Consider the following 16,983-nt stretch of genomic DNA (forward strand, 5'->3'; position numbering starts at 1 on the left):
GTCCGGTGCTGGTGGTCGGCAGAGCAGCAACCGAGCCGGAGACACGCTCCCCGGACACGCCTCCTCGGAGAGCTGTGCTATTGCACTGCCGGTGACCAACAAGTCCTGATCATCGTCATCCCCTAGTGCAGAAACACCAGAGTGAGAAATTGTACCCTCGAGGCCAGAAATCTGGCTCGCGTCTGCCTCGGGAGACGCTGTCGCTCCATAAGGCACCAGCCCTGCCACGGCACAGGCGTCCCATGGCTCTTGGTCCACCGGTGGGCCATGGATGTCCTCCTCCGTTGAGCTTGATGCACGTCGGACTGATGCCGTCCCCACCGCAACAACGGGGCTGGGAGAGACGGCTCCATCCGAGTCCGTCGGGGTGATGGCCGAGGTTTCCCTTTCCGAGTACGGCTCCGTAGCGGGCTCCACTGTACTCACCACTTGCGAGCTGTACGTGCCATCAAAGTCCTCCAGGTCTGACACGACGGCGGAGTCAGAAGCGCTGGCTTCGAAAGGAGCCAGGCGCTCGCAAGCTTCAGTTGCTGCCTCGGCAATTTTTTCCGAGTCCGTCTGCAGGTCCGGCCCTTCCGAGTCTACCACGGAGACCTGAACCTCCAGGTCAAGGGAGACGGCTCCATCTCCCTCCTCTTCATTGAGGCACTGCTTCTCCAGCTCCAGAAACATCTGCACCGAGTCCGTGTCGGAGAACTGCTCCGGGACAACGGGACTGGCGGAGCACTCCGAATTTGGAGCAAAGTCCTCGGCTTCGCACTGCACCGCTACGTCTTCAGTGCTGCGCGTGCCCCCGGCGAGGGGGAGATGGGCTCCCCCCGGGGCTGCGGGCACCGGGGGCTCGTGGGGGAGCGGTGGCCCAAGCGCCCCGCCGCCGTGAGCCGTCCCCGGGACGGAGGCAGGAGGGTCCGATGCGGCGGTTAACTGTTCCCTTTCTTCCGAAATATCTGCTAAGCAACAGTTCTTTTTCTCATCTGTCAACACAACAGTCTTCCCTCTCTCTGACAGCGTCGCCTCCTCCCACTCCTCCATCATTACCCATCTCTCATCCTCCTCAAATCTCAGCTCCGACTCCGTTTTTTCCCTGAGATTGGAGGCGATGAGAATGTTCAGTCCCGAATCCAGCAGCTCCTCGCTTAGGCAAGGAGAGAGGTTCACGTTTTCCACGGCACAGTCCGCTTCCGAGGCCTCCAGGGTCTCCTGGTGCCCGTCGCTCAGGCTTCCCCTGATGAGGTTTTTCCTCGTTCGCGGCCAGGTGGCACTCGGAAGCCTGCGACCCCGCGAGAAGTCCCTAACGGCGAGGTGGATATCCTCTGGATTTAGAAGGGGCTGGCACTCATCCTGGGAATAGTCATAGCAGTCCTCGTTTAAGTGCTTGGCCGCCAAAACTTCGGCGGTGCCGGCTGATTTGGAGACGTGCTCCAAAGTCAGAGACTCGGACATGGGCTCCCCGCGGTCCGAATGCCCGGAGCTCTCGGCTAACAGGGCACTCGACTCCCTTTTTTCTTGAAGGGAGGGATTTGAGGCCCCGGCTTCCGAGACTTCGCTCAGGGAGGCCTCGATCCTTTCTGCAAACTCAGGAAAATTTGGTGGCATAAATGATTTCCACGACCTCCTGTTTACATTCTCTTTCCTTTCGGGATTCGGCCGTCTCCGGGGCGGAGCCGGTGCCGACTTGGAGACGTCGCTGCTGAGTTTCAGGGCATCAAAAATGACCCTCTCGTCCAATTTCTTAGTCTCTGGCGGCCTCGACTCAAACACGTTGGAAGCTCCCAGGGTCCCGTTGCTGGATATCGTACTGCCGTCCACCTTATCCAGGGTGCTTTTGGAAGGCTGGCTAAGCTTCGATCCCTGGTCGATCTGCTCGTTAATCCTCATCGTGTCGTATATGGACCTCTGGGGGACGTAGCAGTCCTCTATATAACCGTCCTCTTCCTCGCCCTTCCCCAGGCAAGCGGGATTCTGCCGCAGACAGTCCGGCCTGCTCAGTGGTTTGCCCATGCTTCCTCGCTCAGGGCCGACGAAACGGCCCCGTCAACCTCCCACCCGCCAGCACGGCAAACGCATCGCGAGCGGGCCCCGAGCGCTCGGTTTCGCGCCGTAACCCCGGCGGCGGCGCTGACCCCCCCGCACCGCGCTCCGCGCCGGGGCGGCCGCCGGCTCCCATCCGCGGCCAGGCCTCCCCTCAGGGCCGCGCTCGGCCGCCCGGCCGGCGGTCCCGGCGGTCCCCGGCAGCGACACGGCGCATCCCCCCCCCCGCACCCCGCAGCCCAACAACTCCGTCCGCGCTCGCTCTTTTTTTTTAAAGGTAACGTTCCTCTCTTTGCCGCTCCGTCAGCAAAAACCACCCGAGTACGACGGCTTCTATTCAATAAATATTCCCAATCATCATTTGCGAGAGAAGCGGCGGAGGAGCTGGAAGCTGTTAATTTATCCTGCGCGCGTCCGTCCTTAATAACAAAGGCACCGCTCTGCCGGGCCCGCCGCGTCCCGCAGCCCCGCGCCGAGCGGCTCCTCTCCTCCTCCGCCCGCCTGCAGCCCTGCGCCGGCCCAGCTGCTCTGAATTAGCCGCTCCCCCCGACTCCAGGGTTCGCATTCGAACCGAGCTTGTCAGCGGATATTCGTGCGAGTTTAAACACAGGAAGTTCTTCATTCAGGGCAAACTCGGAGGCTTCCTGTCTCCAAAACACGATGGCATTGTTGTTCCTCCGGCCCCGCCGGGCCGAGCGCCGGAGCGAGCGCGGGCGCCCAGGAAGCCCGCTCCCAGCTCGGCGGTCCCGGGGCGCGGCGAGGCGCCGCGGCTCCCTTCGGCGGCAGGCGCGGAAAGGCCGTCGGGCGTCTTGAAAAAAAAAATCAGAAAAAGGCTTTAAAACGTATCCAAAAATGGAAAGGGAATGGATCCGCACGGATTCCCCCAAGTTCCCGGGAGCCGGCAGAGGCGGGGGAATAAAGGGAAAAAGAAAAAGGAAAAAAGGCAGCTGCGGCCGGTGGCTGCCCCCGGCCCGGCTCCAGCTCCGGCTCCGGCTCCGGCTCCGGCTCCGGCTCCGGCTCCGGCCGCGCTAACTTCGGCGGCTGCTGCCGCTGCCGGGCGGCGGGGGCGGCTCCGCGCCGCCGGGCGCCCCGGCCATGCCGGGGGGGCGGCGAGGCCAGCGCGGGGCCGGAGCCCCGCGGCGGGGGACGGGCCGGGGGCGCCGCCGCTCTGGGCCCTTTTGTGCGCGGCGGGCGCGGAGCGGAGCGGAGCGGAGCGGGGCTCAGCGGCCGGGCTGTGCGCGCAGGGCGCCGCGCCTCCCCCGCCGCCAGCCCCCGGCCGGCATGACAAGCGGCAGCCGCTGCCTTCCTCCTCCTCCTCCTCCTCCTCCTCCTCGTCGTCCTCCGCCGAACTTCCCGCCGGCGGAACAAAAGGCCGGGCTGAAGCAAGGCCGCCGCCGCCGCCGCTCGCCGCCAGCACCGGGCTCCCGCCGCGCTGCCAACTCCGGCGCAGGGAGGGAGGGCGGGCGGGCGGGGGCCGGGCCGGAGCGCGGCGGGGCGGGGACGCGGCGGGGCGGGGAGGCGGGCGGCGGCGGCCCCCGCCCCCTGCCGCCCCCCCCCCCCCCAGCTCCCCGGGGCAGGGGGGGCCGGAGCCGCCGCCGCCGGCGGGGCCGCGGGGAGGGGGGGCACCACCGCCGGTAGCCGCGGGCGGCCCTTCCCCCGCCGCGCCGGGGCTGGCTCCTCCTCCGGGGGGAGGCGGCAGCGCGCAAATCCCCCGACAAAGAGCAGCAACGCCCTGGCGCGGCGGCCGCCCCGGCCCCGGCCCCGGCCCCTTTGTCCCGGCCCGGCGGCGGCGGCGGCACCGGCGGCTCCCGCCCCCCCCCCTCCCCCTCCCGCAGCACCGCGGCCGCTCTCCGTCCCCACCGCACCCCCTGCCCGAACTCGCCCTCGTTCGCTTTCCCGGCTGCCCAGGCCTTTTTTTTTTTTTTTTTTTAAATAAAAATTAATGGCACAGCACGAGGTGCTGCAGCTCCCCGCTTGCAGCGAGGTGCCCCCGGTTCCCGGCCCCCCTCGCCCCGGGGATGGGGGAGCGGCGAAAACGCCGCCGCGGGGCTGCGAAGGGGAGGCAGGCCGAACGCGTGAATCACGGCTTGGAAGCGACGCTGCGAGAGGAGCCGCAGGCTCGGGCGAGGAAGCAGGAGGGCTCGAAGCAGCCTCGGCGCATCTCTAGGCAACAACCCACCCGAGGCAGCGCGCACCCCCGAGACGCGCTTCCCGCTGCCGCGCCGCTGAATTACAACAACGGGCTAAAAATAAGAGAGAGGCCTGGCAGGTTCTCGCTGCACCAAAGCGCCCACCGCGCGCCGTGCTGCTCCAGCGCGGACGCCGTGAGACGCCCCCGGGCCTGCCCGGCCGCTCCCCCCCGCCCCGTATCGCACCTTCCCCAAACCTTCACCCATTTTACGGATGCAAAACCGAAGCCGAGGGAGGTTCAAGGCCTGGTTTTTCGGACGCGCGGCCCCTCCGCGAGTGCTGGAGGCCAGAGCGCGCTGCAGGTGCCCGGGATCGCCAAACATCTCACCTTGCCCAGGGGCAAAGAGGAGGCTCAGGGCAGCGCCGCGAAGCGAACCCGCGTTGCCCGACCCCGCAGCCTCGAGCCCTTCGCCCTCGCACGCGGCCCAGCACCGAAAGCAAACATGCGCCCCTTGCTCCGCTGCAAAAATAACCCCAGGTTGGTATTTTTTTCCCTTCTGAAAAATGGAAACAAGCATTTTGCAAAAAAAAGGGACATTTTCAAGATTTGGGAAGAGAAACACTAGTCAAATTGCCGAAAGCTGGTTGAAAACAAGCAGAAAGCTTTGGAAACCCCTTTTCTTAGTTCCATGATTAAATAGGACCGAAGAAATTTGGCGGAGGGGGGAGGAACGGAGACTTGGCAGCTGCCTATACGCCGTGTGCCGTCCCCCCCAGCGGGCACCGCGGGAGGGGTGATCCGGATTAGGCACCCGGGGCTCCTCCGAGCACTGCCGTCTGCACGAGGCCGCGGCCCCGACGGAGACGGCCACCGCGAGGTCCCAGCCGGCATGGCCACCGCGCTCGGACGTTCCCTCCGACACGTCCCGAGCCCATCCGAGCTCGTCTCTGGCACCGAGCGAGAGCCCGGATTTTTATCCGGCGGGGGAACAGGTCTTGGTGTGTGCTGCTAATTCGATGCAGCTGAAACAACACGGGGGGGGGGGCAGGCGGGGCGATTGCGGCTCCGCGCCGAGGCCGGCCCGCGCCTCTCCCCCCTGCCACCTTGCCGCTGCAGCTCTCCGGGCAGGACCGCTGCGCGCTCGGGGCCCCTTCCGCGAGGAATTCCAGGAATCCAGGCTGGGGGCGCGGAGGCTTTTTGTTCCACTATAAAGAATGATCTCGATGTGGAACTGCCAGCTTCACGGCCAGAAATTCTTTTCCTATTTCCTCACCAAGTCACGTGCCAAACGCAAGCCAAGTCTTCCTCTAACGCGTCCCCTCACCGTCCCTAAAGCCGTTAGGGAGATGTTCGGCGAGCGCTAAAGCCAATTAAAAACCTGCCGTGTCTGGCCTGGAGACTCGAGTTCGAGCTCTAGCAGGTTCCCCAGGGCGCAGGGCACCAGGCTCTAAGCTCCCGGGAACGCCGCCGGCATCCCCGGGAACCGGCGGCCCCGCGAGTCCCAGGGGAAGGGGGCTGAGAACCGCAACCCTCGCGTCCGGCTGTTGCTCCAGCTTCGCAGTCGCTGCACAGGGCCAGAGCGGGCTGGGGCAGGACGGGAAGGTCCCGTTTGAATTTTTGTCCTTTCCGACGGCTCTGAACGGCTCTGGTATGTGGAAAGCCGCCAGCAGCAATCTCTGTTACTGAAATAAACGGCTGATAGAGCTTCCAGATCCTCAACCCCCAGAGCTCAGGCAAGTGTGGCTGCTCATTTCACAGCTAGCTGGACCCTGAAGCTCAGCACTTAAGGAGGACGGGACGGACCGGGAGGACCCCATATATGGCTTTTGTTTAGCTAGCAATTCTCCTTCTACCTGCTTCGCTACGCGCTTGCGTTTCAGCCCCATCTGACTTCGGTTCCAGCCGGCGGGTGCTGAAGACGCGCCGGTTTACCCGCTGGCACGGGTTTTTGTCTCGGCTCTCGTAACCCCTCACCCTTCCCACCCACCTCCGCCTCTCGGTCCCCTCAAGGATATTTCCACCCATGAGCTCCTGCTTCCTCCCCCCCAAATCTCCACTTTCCCACCCACCAAAGCCCCAGGGCAGCAGCCAGACGTCTCGAGCCCTCCCGCACCCGGACAGATGGACACCACCTCCCCGGGCCTCATCTCCTCCCACCGCCAGCATCCGTCCTGCTCTTGGCCATCCCGTGCCCTGGAGCACCGTTCCCACCTCCAGACTCGGAATAAAGCAGCTCTGCTAAAATCCCCTCACAGGGTTTTTTCAGACTTGCTTAGAAACAGTGGAGTTAAAAACAGACCCACCGGGAAACCGGCTTAAAGCAGGAGCATCTCCGTGCATCCCTCCGAGCCCCCGAGCTCTGCTCGTACGGACGCCGTCTCCCGCGCGAGGACCGCGCGCCCTTCCCGTCACCGGGCGACGTCACCCTGTTTACCGCCACACAACATCCCGCCGGCCGCTCCAGCGGCTGTTTGCACGGGAAAGCGCTATTTGGAAACCACCATATTTACAGCTTTCTCCTAAAGCATCTGAGCAGCTGGAAAGGAGGGATGTGCGTTACGGCGACCACCAAGAGCGGCCGCGCACAGCTCCGCACACCACCGAGGAGCCCGGAGCCCGGCCGAGGACCTTCCTCCTCCTCAGACCCTCGCGCCCGCCTCGGCGCCGATTCCGGGATAAAAGCCCAACGCCGACTCACGCGCGTTCAAAATCTGCCTTAAAAACTACTTTTGATGGGATTGTTCCTGGGGGAGGCGGGGAAGGCATGCTTTTCTAAAGCCTTTGCTGCATTTGTCATAACGCCTGAGGGCTTTATCTCCATTTCATTGCTGCTGAACTCGCTACTTCTGCCAAACCTCGGGAATTGCCGTCCCCGCGCGCTGCCAGGCCAGCGGGGCCGCGTGGGCAAGCCCCGAGCTCGCGGCGCGCTGCAGACAGCAGATCCCATCGCACTGCGCGAGGCCGGGTGTTCCTTCATCCACTCGGCTTGCAGCTGCCTTCAGACCGATTGCACGTCGGGGCTCAGCCGCCGCACGAGCCGCTCTCTGAAGCCGGACGGCGGGGGCTGCTCGGCGCACAGGGAGGCAGCGGGCCTCTAACGCGGCCATGTGCCACCTGTAGCCCGGTAATGCGTTGCAAGCCCGCGCTTTCTCCGCTGGAAAAAAATCTTTCGAAATGGGTTGAGAAACGACCTCCTGGGGTAAGACGCACCGCAGTTTTGCCTGCCGAGGGGCACCAACGCAGCAAGCCCTGCATTTTGTACAGCAGTGCAAGAGCCCCATCTTAGCCCTTTCCCTGCAGTCAACGCCCGCAGAAGGCGGGGAGGTATTGCCACCCCCCGCGGATGCTGCGCCTCACCCAGCGCCCCGGAGCCCGGGACAGTGCCGAGGGATGGAGCGGCTCATAGGCCGCTCCAGAGTCCCTGTAGGAAGTGAGGTAAGTGCGTGAGCATCCAGAGAAGCCTTTGGATGGGAGACGTTTTAAATCACTTTTCAGCAGAAGAGTTGGCAATTGTTCTGTAGATGTGACTAATCCGAAGTCCGAGCCGCTCGCCAGCGCCAAGGCCTCATCTGCTCTAGCCTGAGCGGTCACAGCCGCTCCCTTCGCTCAGAACAAAAAGAGAACCAGTTTGGGCACCTCAGGGGGACGGGAAAGGCCCGTAGCAAGAGGAGGGGAGCGGGACACGTCTGTTCCTGCCACAGGCGAGACGCTTCCCTGCAGAGCCCCGGACTCCAGGGACGGGTGCACCTTCCTCCCCTGCCCAGCTGCGTTGGACAACGGCCTCCCGTCTCCTTCGCCCCTCTGGGAACTCAGCATTCCTGCTCGGATGCAAAGCTGGTATTTTTAGTATCTCCTGGAAACACTGCGAAGTATCAACACCACCAGTTAACGAACCCTCCTCTGCAAGAGGACATTCCTCCGGCCATCTCCCTCCGCGCAGGCCAGCTGAGACCTGCCAAAGTAACCAAAGCATGTGCGAGGGGGTGGTTTGGAACCGTGACCCAAGCTGACTCCTGAAGGACGCGGTTTGATTACAGCAGAAGTGTTTTAGGGCAAAAAAAAAGAATCGTTATGATTTGGTCATTCTCAGCAGCTCTCGGTTGAATTTACCCTTGTTCTCAGTTTGCACTGAGACGCCAGGTCCTGCTCAAGAAGAAGCACTGCGCGTTTCTGCCTTCCCACTGACAAGGTCAAAACTCATCAACGGCTTCTCGATGAACCAGCGCCCACCAGCGACGCGGCCTTCGGGGAGGACGAGGCCCAAGCGCGCGTTCAGCTCTGCCCCTGTTCCAGGGAAACTTACTCCCAAAGAAGGGGAAGGCAGCGCGCTGCAGGGGCCACTTGCCCTCGAGTCTCTCTCCTGCAAACGCATTTATGTGCATTGCTCCCAGATTAGCAGATTGGAAGTCCATATGGGCGACACCATGCAAATACCACAAATAATGCGTTCCAGCTCGGCTTTGGCAACTTGCCGCAGCCAGGTTCGGCGTTAGCCCTCTCTGCGGTGGCCTGGGAGATCACCCGTTGCCCAGTGCCCGGGCCAAACTACCTCTCTTCTGCTCACCAGCATCTTCTCCAACGAGGGAGATGGTGCCTTTAAGGCAGCTCAACAGCTGTGGGAGAGGAGGCATTTTTGCTCGTGTTGCTGATGCTCAAAATACTAGCCAGAGATACTTTAAGTAGGTCTGGAAAGCGTTCAACGAGAAGACACCACCGCGCAGCCCGTCCCCGCTCCCAGCCCAGTGCCCCCCAGCTGCTCCCAACCGGACGACTCCCAGGAGCCACACGCATTCCTGCGCGGTCATATAAGGGTTAAAAATACCATCAGCTGGGCTGCGAGATCAGGAGGACAAGTGGCAGATTGTCCCCTCCCTGCCCCATCAGGGACGCGGCGGGACGCGGGATGGGGACCCACCTCCCCGGCCGGCTGGCGGGTGCTGCGTGACTGCCAAAGCCCCGCGGGAGGGGGAATGCAGGGAAGGGGAATGCGGAGTCGGGGATGCGCCGCCTCGGGAAGCCCCGCGCTGGCTATGCGGTATAAATACCTCCGCCCGGCGTCGTTTCTGCGCTCAAGTTCAGACTTGCAACCCTGACCCGGGCGGCGCGTTTCCCTCTGCCGCCTGCGCGCGGGCGACACGGGCTCCGTGGATGGCATACGCGGGACCCCCGCGGCGGGGACCTGGCCCCGGAAAGGCTGCTACAAAGAGTGAGCATGAAACGCCAGCCACGCTCTCCCCCAGGCTGCTGAGAAACACGTTCAGCGGACGCGAGCGGTAGAACAACGTCAGGAGAGAACCAACCCGTTTTGGTCACCCCACGTCTGCCCGGCCAGCAGCGCCCTTTCCAAGGGCAAGGCAACGGTCCCTTTTCCAAGCAGCATCTCCTCGAGCCGTGAGCAGGAGATCACACAAGGAGGACGTGCAAGGAGGACAAGCTCACGCTGCAGCACCGGCTCCTTCCAGAGCCGGGCCTGGAGGCACGAGGGCGTTGGGATGCAAGTGTGGTGGCACTAAGATGTTGCAGAACCAGCAGAACCTCAGAGAAACCTCAGCAAGGTCACCCGTCACCCAGTCCATGCACCACGCGGTCGCTCCTCTTGCACCAGCGCCCAGCCCCGAGCTCTGCCTGCAACGGGAGCGTGCCACCGCCGCCACTCCGGCCCGTGCCCCATGCCACGGCCGCCTGCTTCCCCAAGCTGGGGCCAGCTCCTCCGGATCTGCTCCTGGAGCACCGTTAGCAAGAGCGGCGTTTGCAGTAGTGCCAAGGCAGCTCCCCATCCGCAAGGCCGGGAGAATTAGGGAGCAATAGGCAGCGCATCCCCGCGAGCGGCCCTGCTGCCGGCGCCGGGGACTCCGGCGTGCGGCCGGCTGCTCCCTTTCCCAGGAGAAGCGGCGAGGACCCGGTGCAGGATGAGGAGCAGCAGCATCCGAACGGGAAGATGACTCACGCTGTTCATGGCTTTACTCACCAGCTGCATCACCACTCCTGGGATTCCCCCCCCCCCCGTTTTTTTTTTTTAAGGCAGACACGGAGCGAGACCACCGCGGCTCACAAGCGCGGCTTTTTCCTTTCATCGTTTTCCCTTCCCATGAGCTCAGCGAGCGCTGGACTGGCACGCTTCCCTCCTCCTCCGTGGTGAAATCCGCCTCCCGCGCCCGCCCTCGGGGCAAGCCCCGAGCCCGTGCCGGTGCTGGCGCTCCGGGAGGCTCCGGCTCCGGGGCCCGCGGCCGGCTCCGCTCCCAGGGCTGGCTCGCTGCTGGCGGCTGCGCTCTCGCCCCGCTTCCCTGCCAAATTCTGCAACAGTCCTCGGGGAGGAAGGTCGCTCAGTACCGAAACACGAATGGTTCAGCGAGAAGTGTTTGCTAAGCGGTTTTTTTTCCCTACTCCGCTGCATTCCCTGCTTTCCCCGAAGCCCCAGCCGGCCCGTGCCGCTGCCCTCCCGCCTGCACGCTCGCCGTGGAGCGGAGACGGTCTCTGCTCACAGGCTGCGATGCCCGTCCACGCGCTGACCGATCGCGGGGACAGCAATTTCCCATGAGAGAACCGTAAGAGGAGGCTTGACAAATATCTGTGCAACATTCATGAGTCGTGCAAAAATGTTTGCTCTCCGGCTGAACCGTTCGCGGGAGCAATGTCACTACGTAACGGTCGTTACTGCAGCCCCCCTCGTAGCTTCTCCCCATTTTATTTGCAGCCATCGCACAGCAAAGCCCGAAAAATCACTACCGCAACTTTCGTTTTTCTGCTAAGCTTTCTGCAGACAAAGCCCCCGCTGCACCGGGTGGCCTCAAAGGCTAACGAGCGACTGCTGATAAGGACGCTTCCTCCCCGTCACCCTGCCACCGGCTCATACGGCTGTGGCCACTGTTGTCTTAAAGGGTCATCTCTGAGGTCACTGGGATTGAGGCCGCTCCACTGCCACGATCGAGCGAACCGCAAGGAGACTGCGTTTCATCCTCGTTTCTAAGGAGAGCTGCTCAGCTGGGAGCAATCCCTTTCCGTGCAGGGAAGTTTCACGGGTTACGTACATCGGGACCTCCTTGCTGGGTGCATTTCTTCCAAGCAACTGTGTGTGGTCTTTCTCGGCTTTTGTTTTTCCCCTAACAACGAAGTTAAGTCCCTCCCAAACGACGCAAGTTCAAAGCAAGAGGCTGCCTAACGCAGAGGCGGCGGCAACGTGATCAGATGAGTTTGAATTCGCCCCACGAGCGATACGCCTAAACTCCTCCTTGGACAGGCAACCCCTCAACAGAAATACCTTGTCCTGCTTACGGCTTCACAGAACTATTAAATGAGGGAACGGGATCAATTAGCCATGTGATGGGAAGTAAATGGCTGTAAAAACGCCTCCCCCTCACAACACCCATTATCACCAGGATACAAGCGGTAAGATGTAAATCAGGCCAATCATCAACTACAGAGCAAATCAGTAATAGAAGTTTCACAGCAAGAGAATTTCTAAGTAGTATTAGTGCAATTAATGTAGTGTAACAGCGTGACCCAACACTGTATAGAAATCAAGCACGCTGCAAACCTTTTCTCACTAATGTTTCATGCAAGCCTAGATGGCCTCCATCAGCTCCTTGCAGGAAACATGAACAGCCTACAGCAAAACTTAACTTTGTCTTGGTTTTCTTCCCTGTGTGCATCCCTTCTCCCACAGTTTATCTGTGCCTTTATTTGTAATGAAGGACCCAGAGGTGGAAATACGTGTCCCAAGTGAAGGAACAACAAGCAAAAATGCCAGGACAGGTAGAAGGACCTACAGGATGATCTGAGGTGGACTAGACTCTCAGACAATGCCAACTTACAGTTCAAATGGACTCAGAAACTTCTCCCTCTCTCTCCAAAAATCCAAATACCAACTACCTCTAAAAGCCATGAGGTATTGCTACTAACATTACACCACTGCAAGGAAAACAGAGAAAAGGTTTTTTTCTCCCATCACAAAATCTTTTCATCACAGACCATCAATTCCAGCAGTTGATTTTATATTCTCCAGAGCAGAGGATATTTTACTGCACCAAGCACGCTGACATTTTAGTAACAAACAATGAAGTCGCAATAGCTTGAAGAACAGAAGTCTTAAACGAAGGGCCACGACGCTAGACAGACCTTTAAACACCAAATACCACTTAAGAAATGTCATAGCATCAAGACTTACCTTGAAGTCCGCCAACTGCTGGTTGATGATTTCCACCTCCGTGCCCACCACCCACTGCAACGCCTCGTTCTCCTCTGCTGCTGTTGTCATGTGGGTCAGCTCCTTCAGCCTGCTGTAAAAGTCCTCGACACGAGACAGTGTCGTTTCTACCTGCTCCTGACGGTTCTTGCCTCTCTCGGTCAGTTTGCTGCACTGTTTATTCAGTGTCTCCAGTTCACGTTTCAGTCCTAACAAGTCAGGGCTCCCTTCGTCCTCTAGCATTTTCTTACATTCACTTTCAGAAGCTTCAATGTCAGACTTGAGCTGTTGGAGTTTGCTCAGGAACGTACGAACATCCTCTGCTTGAGACTGAAGGCTGTCAGAGTCTCTCCCAATGGGGCCCATGCTGTCTAGCTCATCATCAAGATCTGCCAGTTGAGAGAACATCTCCCTGACCCGATTATTGAACTGGCCGATCCCTTCAAGCTTGTTTTCCATGAGCATACAGCAGTCGTTTACTTTCTGCTTCACAGCTTCAAAGTCTTGCTGAGCCACCTCAGCTTGGCATAAGAGCTGGGAGCAGTCAGACCCATCTGGGGCATCTTCTACTAGGCCCTGAGTGAAGTTTTTCAGATAATCCACTTGCGGCTCAAGGGCCTGCAGTACCTCCTGCTGTGCTCTGAGCTTCTCCAAGTTCTTGTTGCTGCAGGCCTGTGGCCCTAGCGCATCGTAGATCTCCAGCTGGTGCTTAGCCCCTTCTAGCTTCTTCTCAATGTTCTTGAAGCTCTCTTGAAACTCTTTGAGCCTCTGTGACATTTCTTCAATGGAGCCTGTCTTGGCTTGCAGCTCTTCTGTGATGGCATCCATCTTCTGATTGATCCCAGCCTTCTCATCCCGAACATCATCCTCATCAGTTTGAGAAGCATCTATCAGGATGTCGGCAGCACTGTTCAGCATCTCGAGCAAGGAGCGGCGCTTCTCCACATCGCTCAGCAAAGCCTTTGATCTCAGAAGAGTTGCCTCCAGCTGCACAGGATCCAGAGTCACTTCCAGCTCTGACATCTTTGCCTTACAGTCCTCCACCCAAGGGAGAAGGTCCTCCGTGTGTCGTTGGTACTTCTGAGCCTTCTGCAAACAGTCCTTGAGCTTGGAGTGTCTATCAGCAACCTGTTTGCTGAGCTCTTCCCAGTGTGTTTTGAGGCTGACCAACTGGTTTTGCAGAGTAGTCCTTTCCTCCCCAGGCTGGACAGAAAGCAGCAAAGATTCTCCCTCAGCTACAATCATCTCATAGGAGCCACTGTGTTGGTTGAGGCTCTTCTGGAACTCTTCTTGTTCCTGAATCTGGCTCTGCAGCCTCTCCAGTTTAGCAGAAATAGGTTGGCTCTGAGCTTGCTGGCACAGCTTGTCATCTAGCCAGGTCCTGAGTTCATCAAACATATGCTGGAACTGCTGGGAACTTGCAAGCGCAGTCTGCAGTCGGTTCATCCGGTCGGCTGAAATGGAAATAAGATTAGAACGCGACAATTAAGCTGGAATCAAATAAACAAAGTGCAATCATCTTATATCATCTCAGATGCACTAACTGTGTTTTGATTAACAGGAAGGAGCTCTTTCCATTGCATCACTAGCCTTTTTGTTCACTGGTTCATGAATTTCTTAAGTATTAATAAGTAATGATAATGCAGTAGAGTCAGTTCTCCACACTAGTATCTAAATGCAACCTCTTGGGAACCTAAAAGGGACATTCCAGGATTAGAGGGTGACCACTGTGTCTTCTCTACTCCCATTCTGCAGTTAGGGGCCAGGTTTTTTTCCAAGCACAATACATGCTACACTTCAACAAGCCTGCTCGGCTTGCTGAAAAGCTACATGCTGTGCTTTCAGTATCAGGACTGGACACCTTTGTGCATGCTCCAGGCCTCACTCAAAGATGTTTGGAGTGAGAACATGCCAGATGAAACACCCATGCAGTGCTTTAGTAAAAATGGTAAGTCATCGTTCCCCAACTATCCTCAGAAACCTAGTGATGGGAGTGCCCTGTGGTAAAAAAACAGGGAGAAGAGTTGGACATCCCAACATCTTCTAACTAACTTCTCCATGCTGTCTCACCTGCCAGGTCTTCCAGCCCTTTGAGAGGAAGTGCCACTGTCTCCAAACGTTTCCTTAACTCATCTTTGAGATACTGCTCCCCAATTAGGACAGACAGGTCATCGCAGAGGGTCTGAGCCTCTGCAATCTCCTCTTCCAGCTGCTCTAGGTCAGAGCGGATCTCACTGGTTTCCTCCAGCTGCTGCTTCACGGCATCGGGCTGCGTGCTGACGGCAGACTGGCTGCTCAGGCGCTGCCCCACCGCCTTCACCTTCTCGGACAGGCCCTGGAGCAGTTCCTGGTACTGGGTGCTCTTCACTATGGCTTGGTCAATTTGGCTGGAGCGGGAGTTGAGGCGTTCTGTTAGCTCTGACCACTTCTGATTAACCCCTTGGAGCTCTTCCCGCACCTGGTTAGTCGATGGAGAAACATCTCCAGGGCCAGTTAAGATGCTCTGAGCTGCCTGGTTGAGCTGCTCATGCTGTTGTCTACGAGCTTCAAATTCCTTCAGCATAAACTGGAACAGAAATAACATAAAAATGTTTGCATAAAACTGACAGCTCCGAGTACACACAGTCAAAACAAACCAGACCTCCAGGGGCTTTATCCAGCCCACAGAATCACTAGGACAAACCAAGACACGCCTGGGCAGGACGGCGAACGGGCAGGGGAGATCGCAGCTTACTGTGACCTTACAACCCAAAAAGCTGGGAGGGGTCTGCGATTCTGGCGATAAAGTACTTTGCTCTCCCTCTCTTTTATGTCCTCCTGATGTGTAATGTAACATCAACCAGTTAGATGAGGAAAAAACTCTAATTATGTTAACTGGGGCATTTTATTTCATGATGTGGCCAGTTACAGATGTGTTTGGAGTCGGGAGCACTAGGTGCAGGCAGGGCAGGCTGCCAGGCTGTGCCCCAGGCAGAGGGGCAGCATTAACGAGTCCTGCAGAGCATCAGCGCGGGTCTTTTCAAAGCAATTTCACTCTCCAAGAGGGGCCCGGTGAGTCAGCGACGAGTCAGTCCAGTGCAGGGAACTGAGCTCGAGCACTGCGCCCATTTCAGCTTAGGCACCGCAGTCTGCTCTCAGCAGGGCTTGGGGGACTCGGGAGGAGAGACCTCAGATCTGCAAGCGCGTAGGCTGCTCTCCCACCACTCACTGCGTGGCAGAGTGTTTGCAGAGCGCTTTTATGGCAAGATAAATAATCTAGTGACCAGCAGAGGTTTGCGTTTTCCGCATCACACAGAAACGTTCGCAGCTTAAGCCTCAAAGCCCGCAATTTTCCACTTCAGGTACCAGAAGAGACTCCCTCCTTCCTCATCCCTAAGCTGCCGAGGAGACGTGCGCCCGGCGCCCAGCTCACCTGGACCTGCTGCTTCTGCGCGTTCAGCATGTTCGGGTCGATGGAGAGGGGTCCCAGCACGCTCATCATGAGCTCCTTCTCCAGGAGCCAGGGCCGCAGCTGCGCGTCGGCAGCCTGGAAGCTGGCCAGCTGGTTCGCCGATTCCTCCAGCTTCTGCTGCCGCGCGGCTGTCGCCTGGTTGGCTCTTTCCCACCTGCAATCTGAGGAAACGGCTGCGTTGGCAGCGGTCGCGCCACCCGCCAGCCTGCCCCTCCGCCGAGCAGGATTCTCGCTCTCCCTGTGATTCACCCGGCGGTGGAAACCTCCGCCGCTTTTCAAGAAAACTAGCGTGGATCTGTTCGCTCTCCATCTAATAAGGCATCATCCATTTCGAACGGTGGCGTGGTCTTGGGGCTCATAGGAAAACCTTGCAATTATGGTTTTGCATTCTAGTGACTACTGCCGCGAGCTGGTCTGACCTTGGTAAGCCATTTTACCTCTCTGGCTCAGACACTGGCTCCATTAGATGAGGATACTCTCATGTGTATCAGACCTCAAACAGCACATTCAGATTACATGGACAGATAACTCCATAAACATGTTCCTGCTATTTCAAAGAAGAAAATCTCTGGACTTCTTTTTAAATATACAGCCTTGTTTAGTCAACGTTTAATTACCTTGGATATCCTTACTAATGACTAGAATTCTGTATCAAGCAGTGAAGCTTTTACTCAAAGTAATCAACTTATGTCGCTAATGCTTTTTTTTTCTTTCTTTTTAAAGAAGTAATTTAAGGAGGCAAGTCTTTAAAATTTACATCCATCATAGAGATTTCATTAATCACGACAGTGCTCGTCTCAGGAACACCCTGTACACCAGACAGCTTGGAGATAAGTTCTCTATTTACTGAATTCTAATTAGAAGTGACTCTGCTCTGCTGTGACTTTGGAGTCGTCCTGCAATCCTGGATTGCTCCTAATGTGATGTTTCAGGACAGAAACCTCAGCAAATCCTTCAGGCACTTACTCAGGTCTTCCTGCATCTTCTTCCAATTTGCTGCTTCTGGAGAATCTGGATATTTCTCCAGCAAATCGGAAAGTGCTTCCCTTACTTTCTGGATCTTCCCTGAATTCTGTTCCAATTCAGCCAGGAATGCCTGGAAAATAAACCATTTGCATTTCTTAAGATACAGGGAAAAGAATAAAATCACTGAATAGGAACAAAGCAGCAGCTACAAACTGGAGTTGA

At 58.3% G+C, this 16,983-nt stretch overlaps 1 protein-coding gene across 26 annotated transcripts in view; it reads right to left on the minus strand.

The window, feature by feature from the left end:
* The window catches only part of MACF1 (microtubule actin crosslinking factor 1), a 138,849-nt gene that overhangs the window by 43,278 nt on the left and 78,588 nt on the right, over nt 1-16,983 (minus strand). For all 26 annotated transcript variants that reach the window (XM_064525143.1, XM_064525132.1, XM_026098048.2 and 23 more), the window contains 4 exons: nt 16,762-16,891; nt 15,757-15,956; nt 14,415-14,910; nt 12,327-13,798 (listed from right to left, as the gene is read on the minus strand). In XM_064525143.1, the coding sequence (XP_064381213.1) occupies nt 12,327-13,798; nt 14,415-14,910; nt 15,757-15,956; nt 16,762-16,891 (2,298 nt within the window). The remainder of the gene's footprint in view (nt 1-12,326; nt 13,799-14,414; nt 14,911-15,756; nt 15,957-16,761; nt 16,892-16,983) is intronic.

Source organism: Dromaius novaehollandiae, chromosome 23 (genome assembly GCF_036370855.1).
Source record: "Dromaius novaehollandiae isolate bDroNov1 chromosome 23, bDroNov1.hap1, whole genome shotgun sequence".
Taxonomy (NCBI): domain Eukaryota; kingdom Metazoa; phylum Chordata; class Aves; order Casuariiformes; family Dromaiidae; genus Dromaius; species Dromaius novaehollandiae.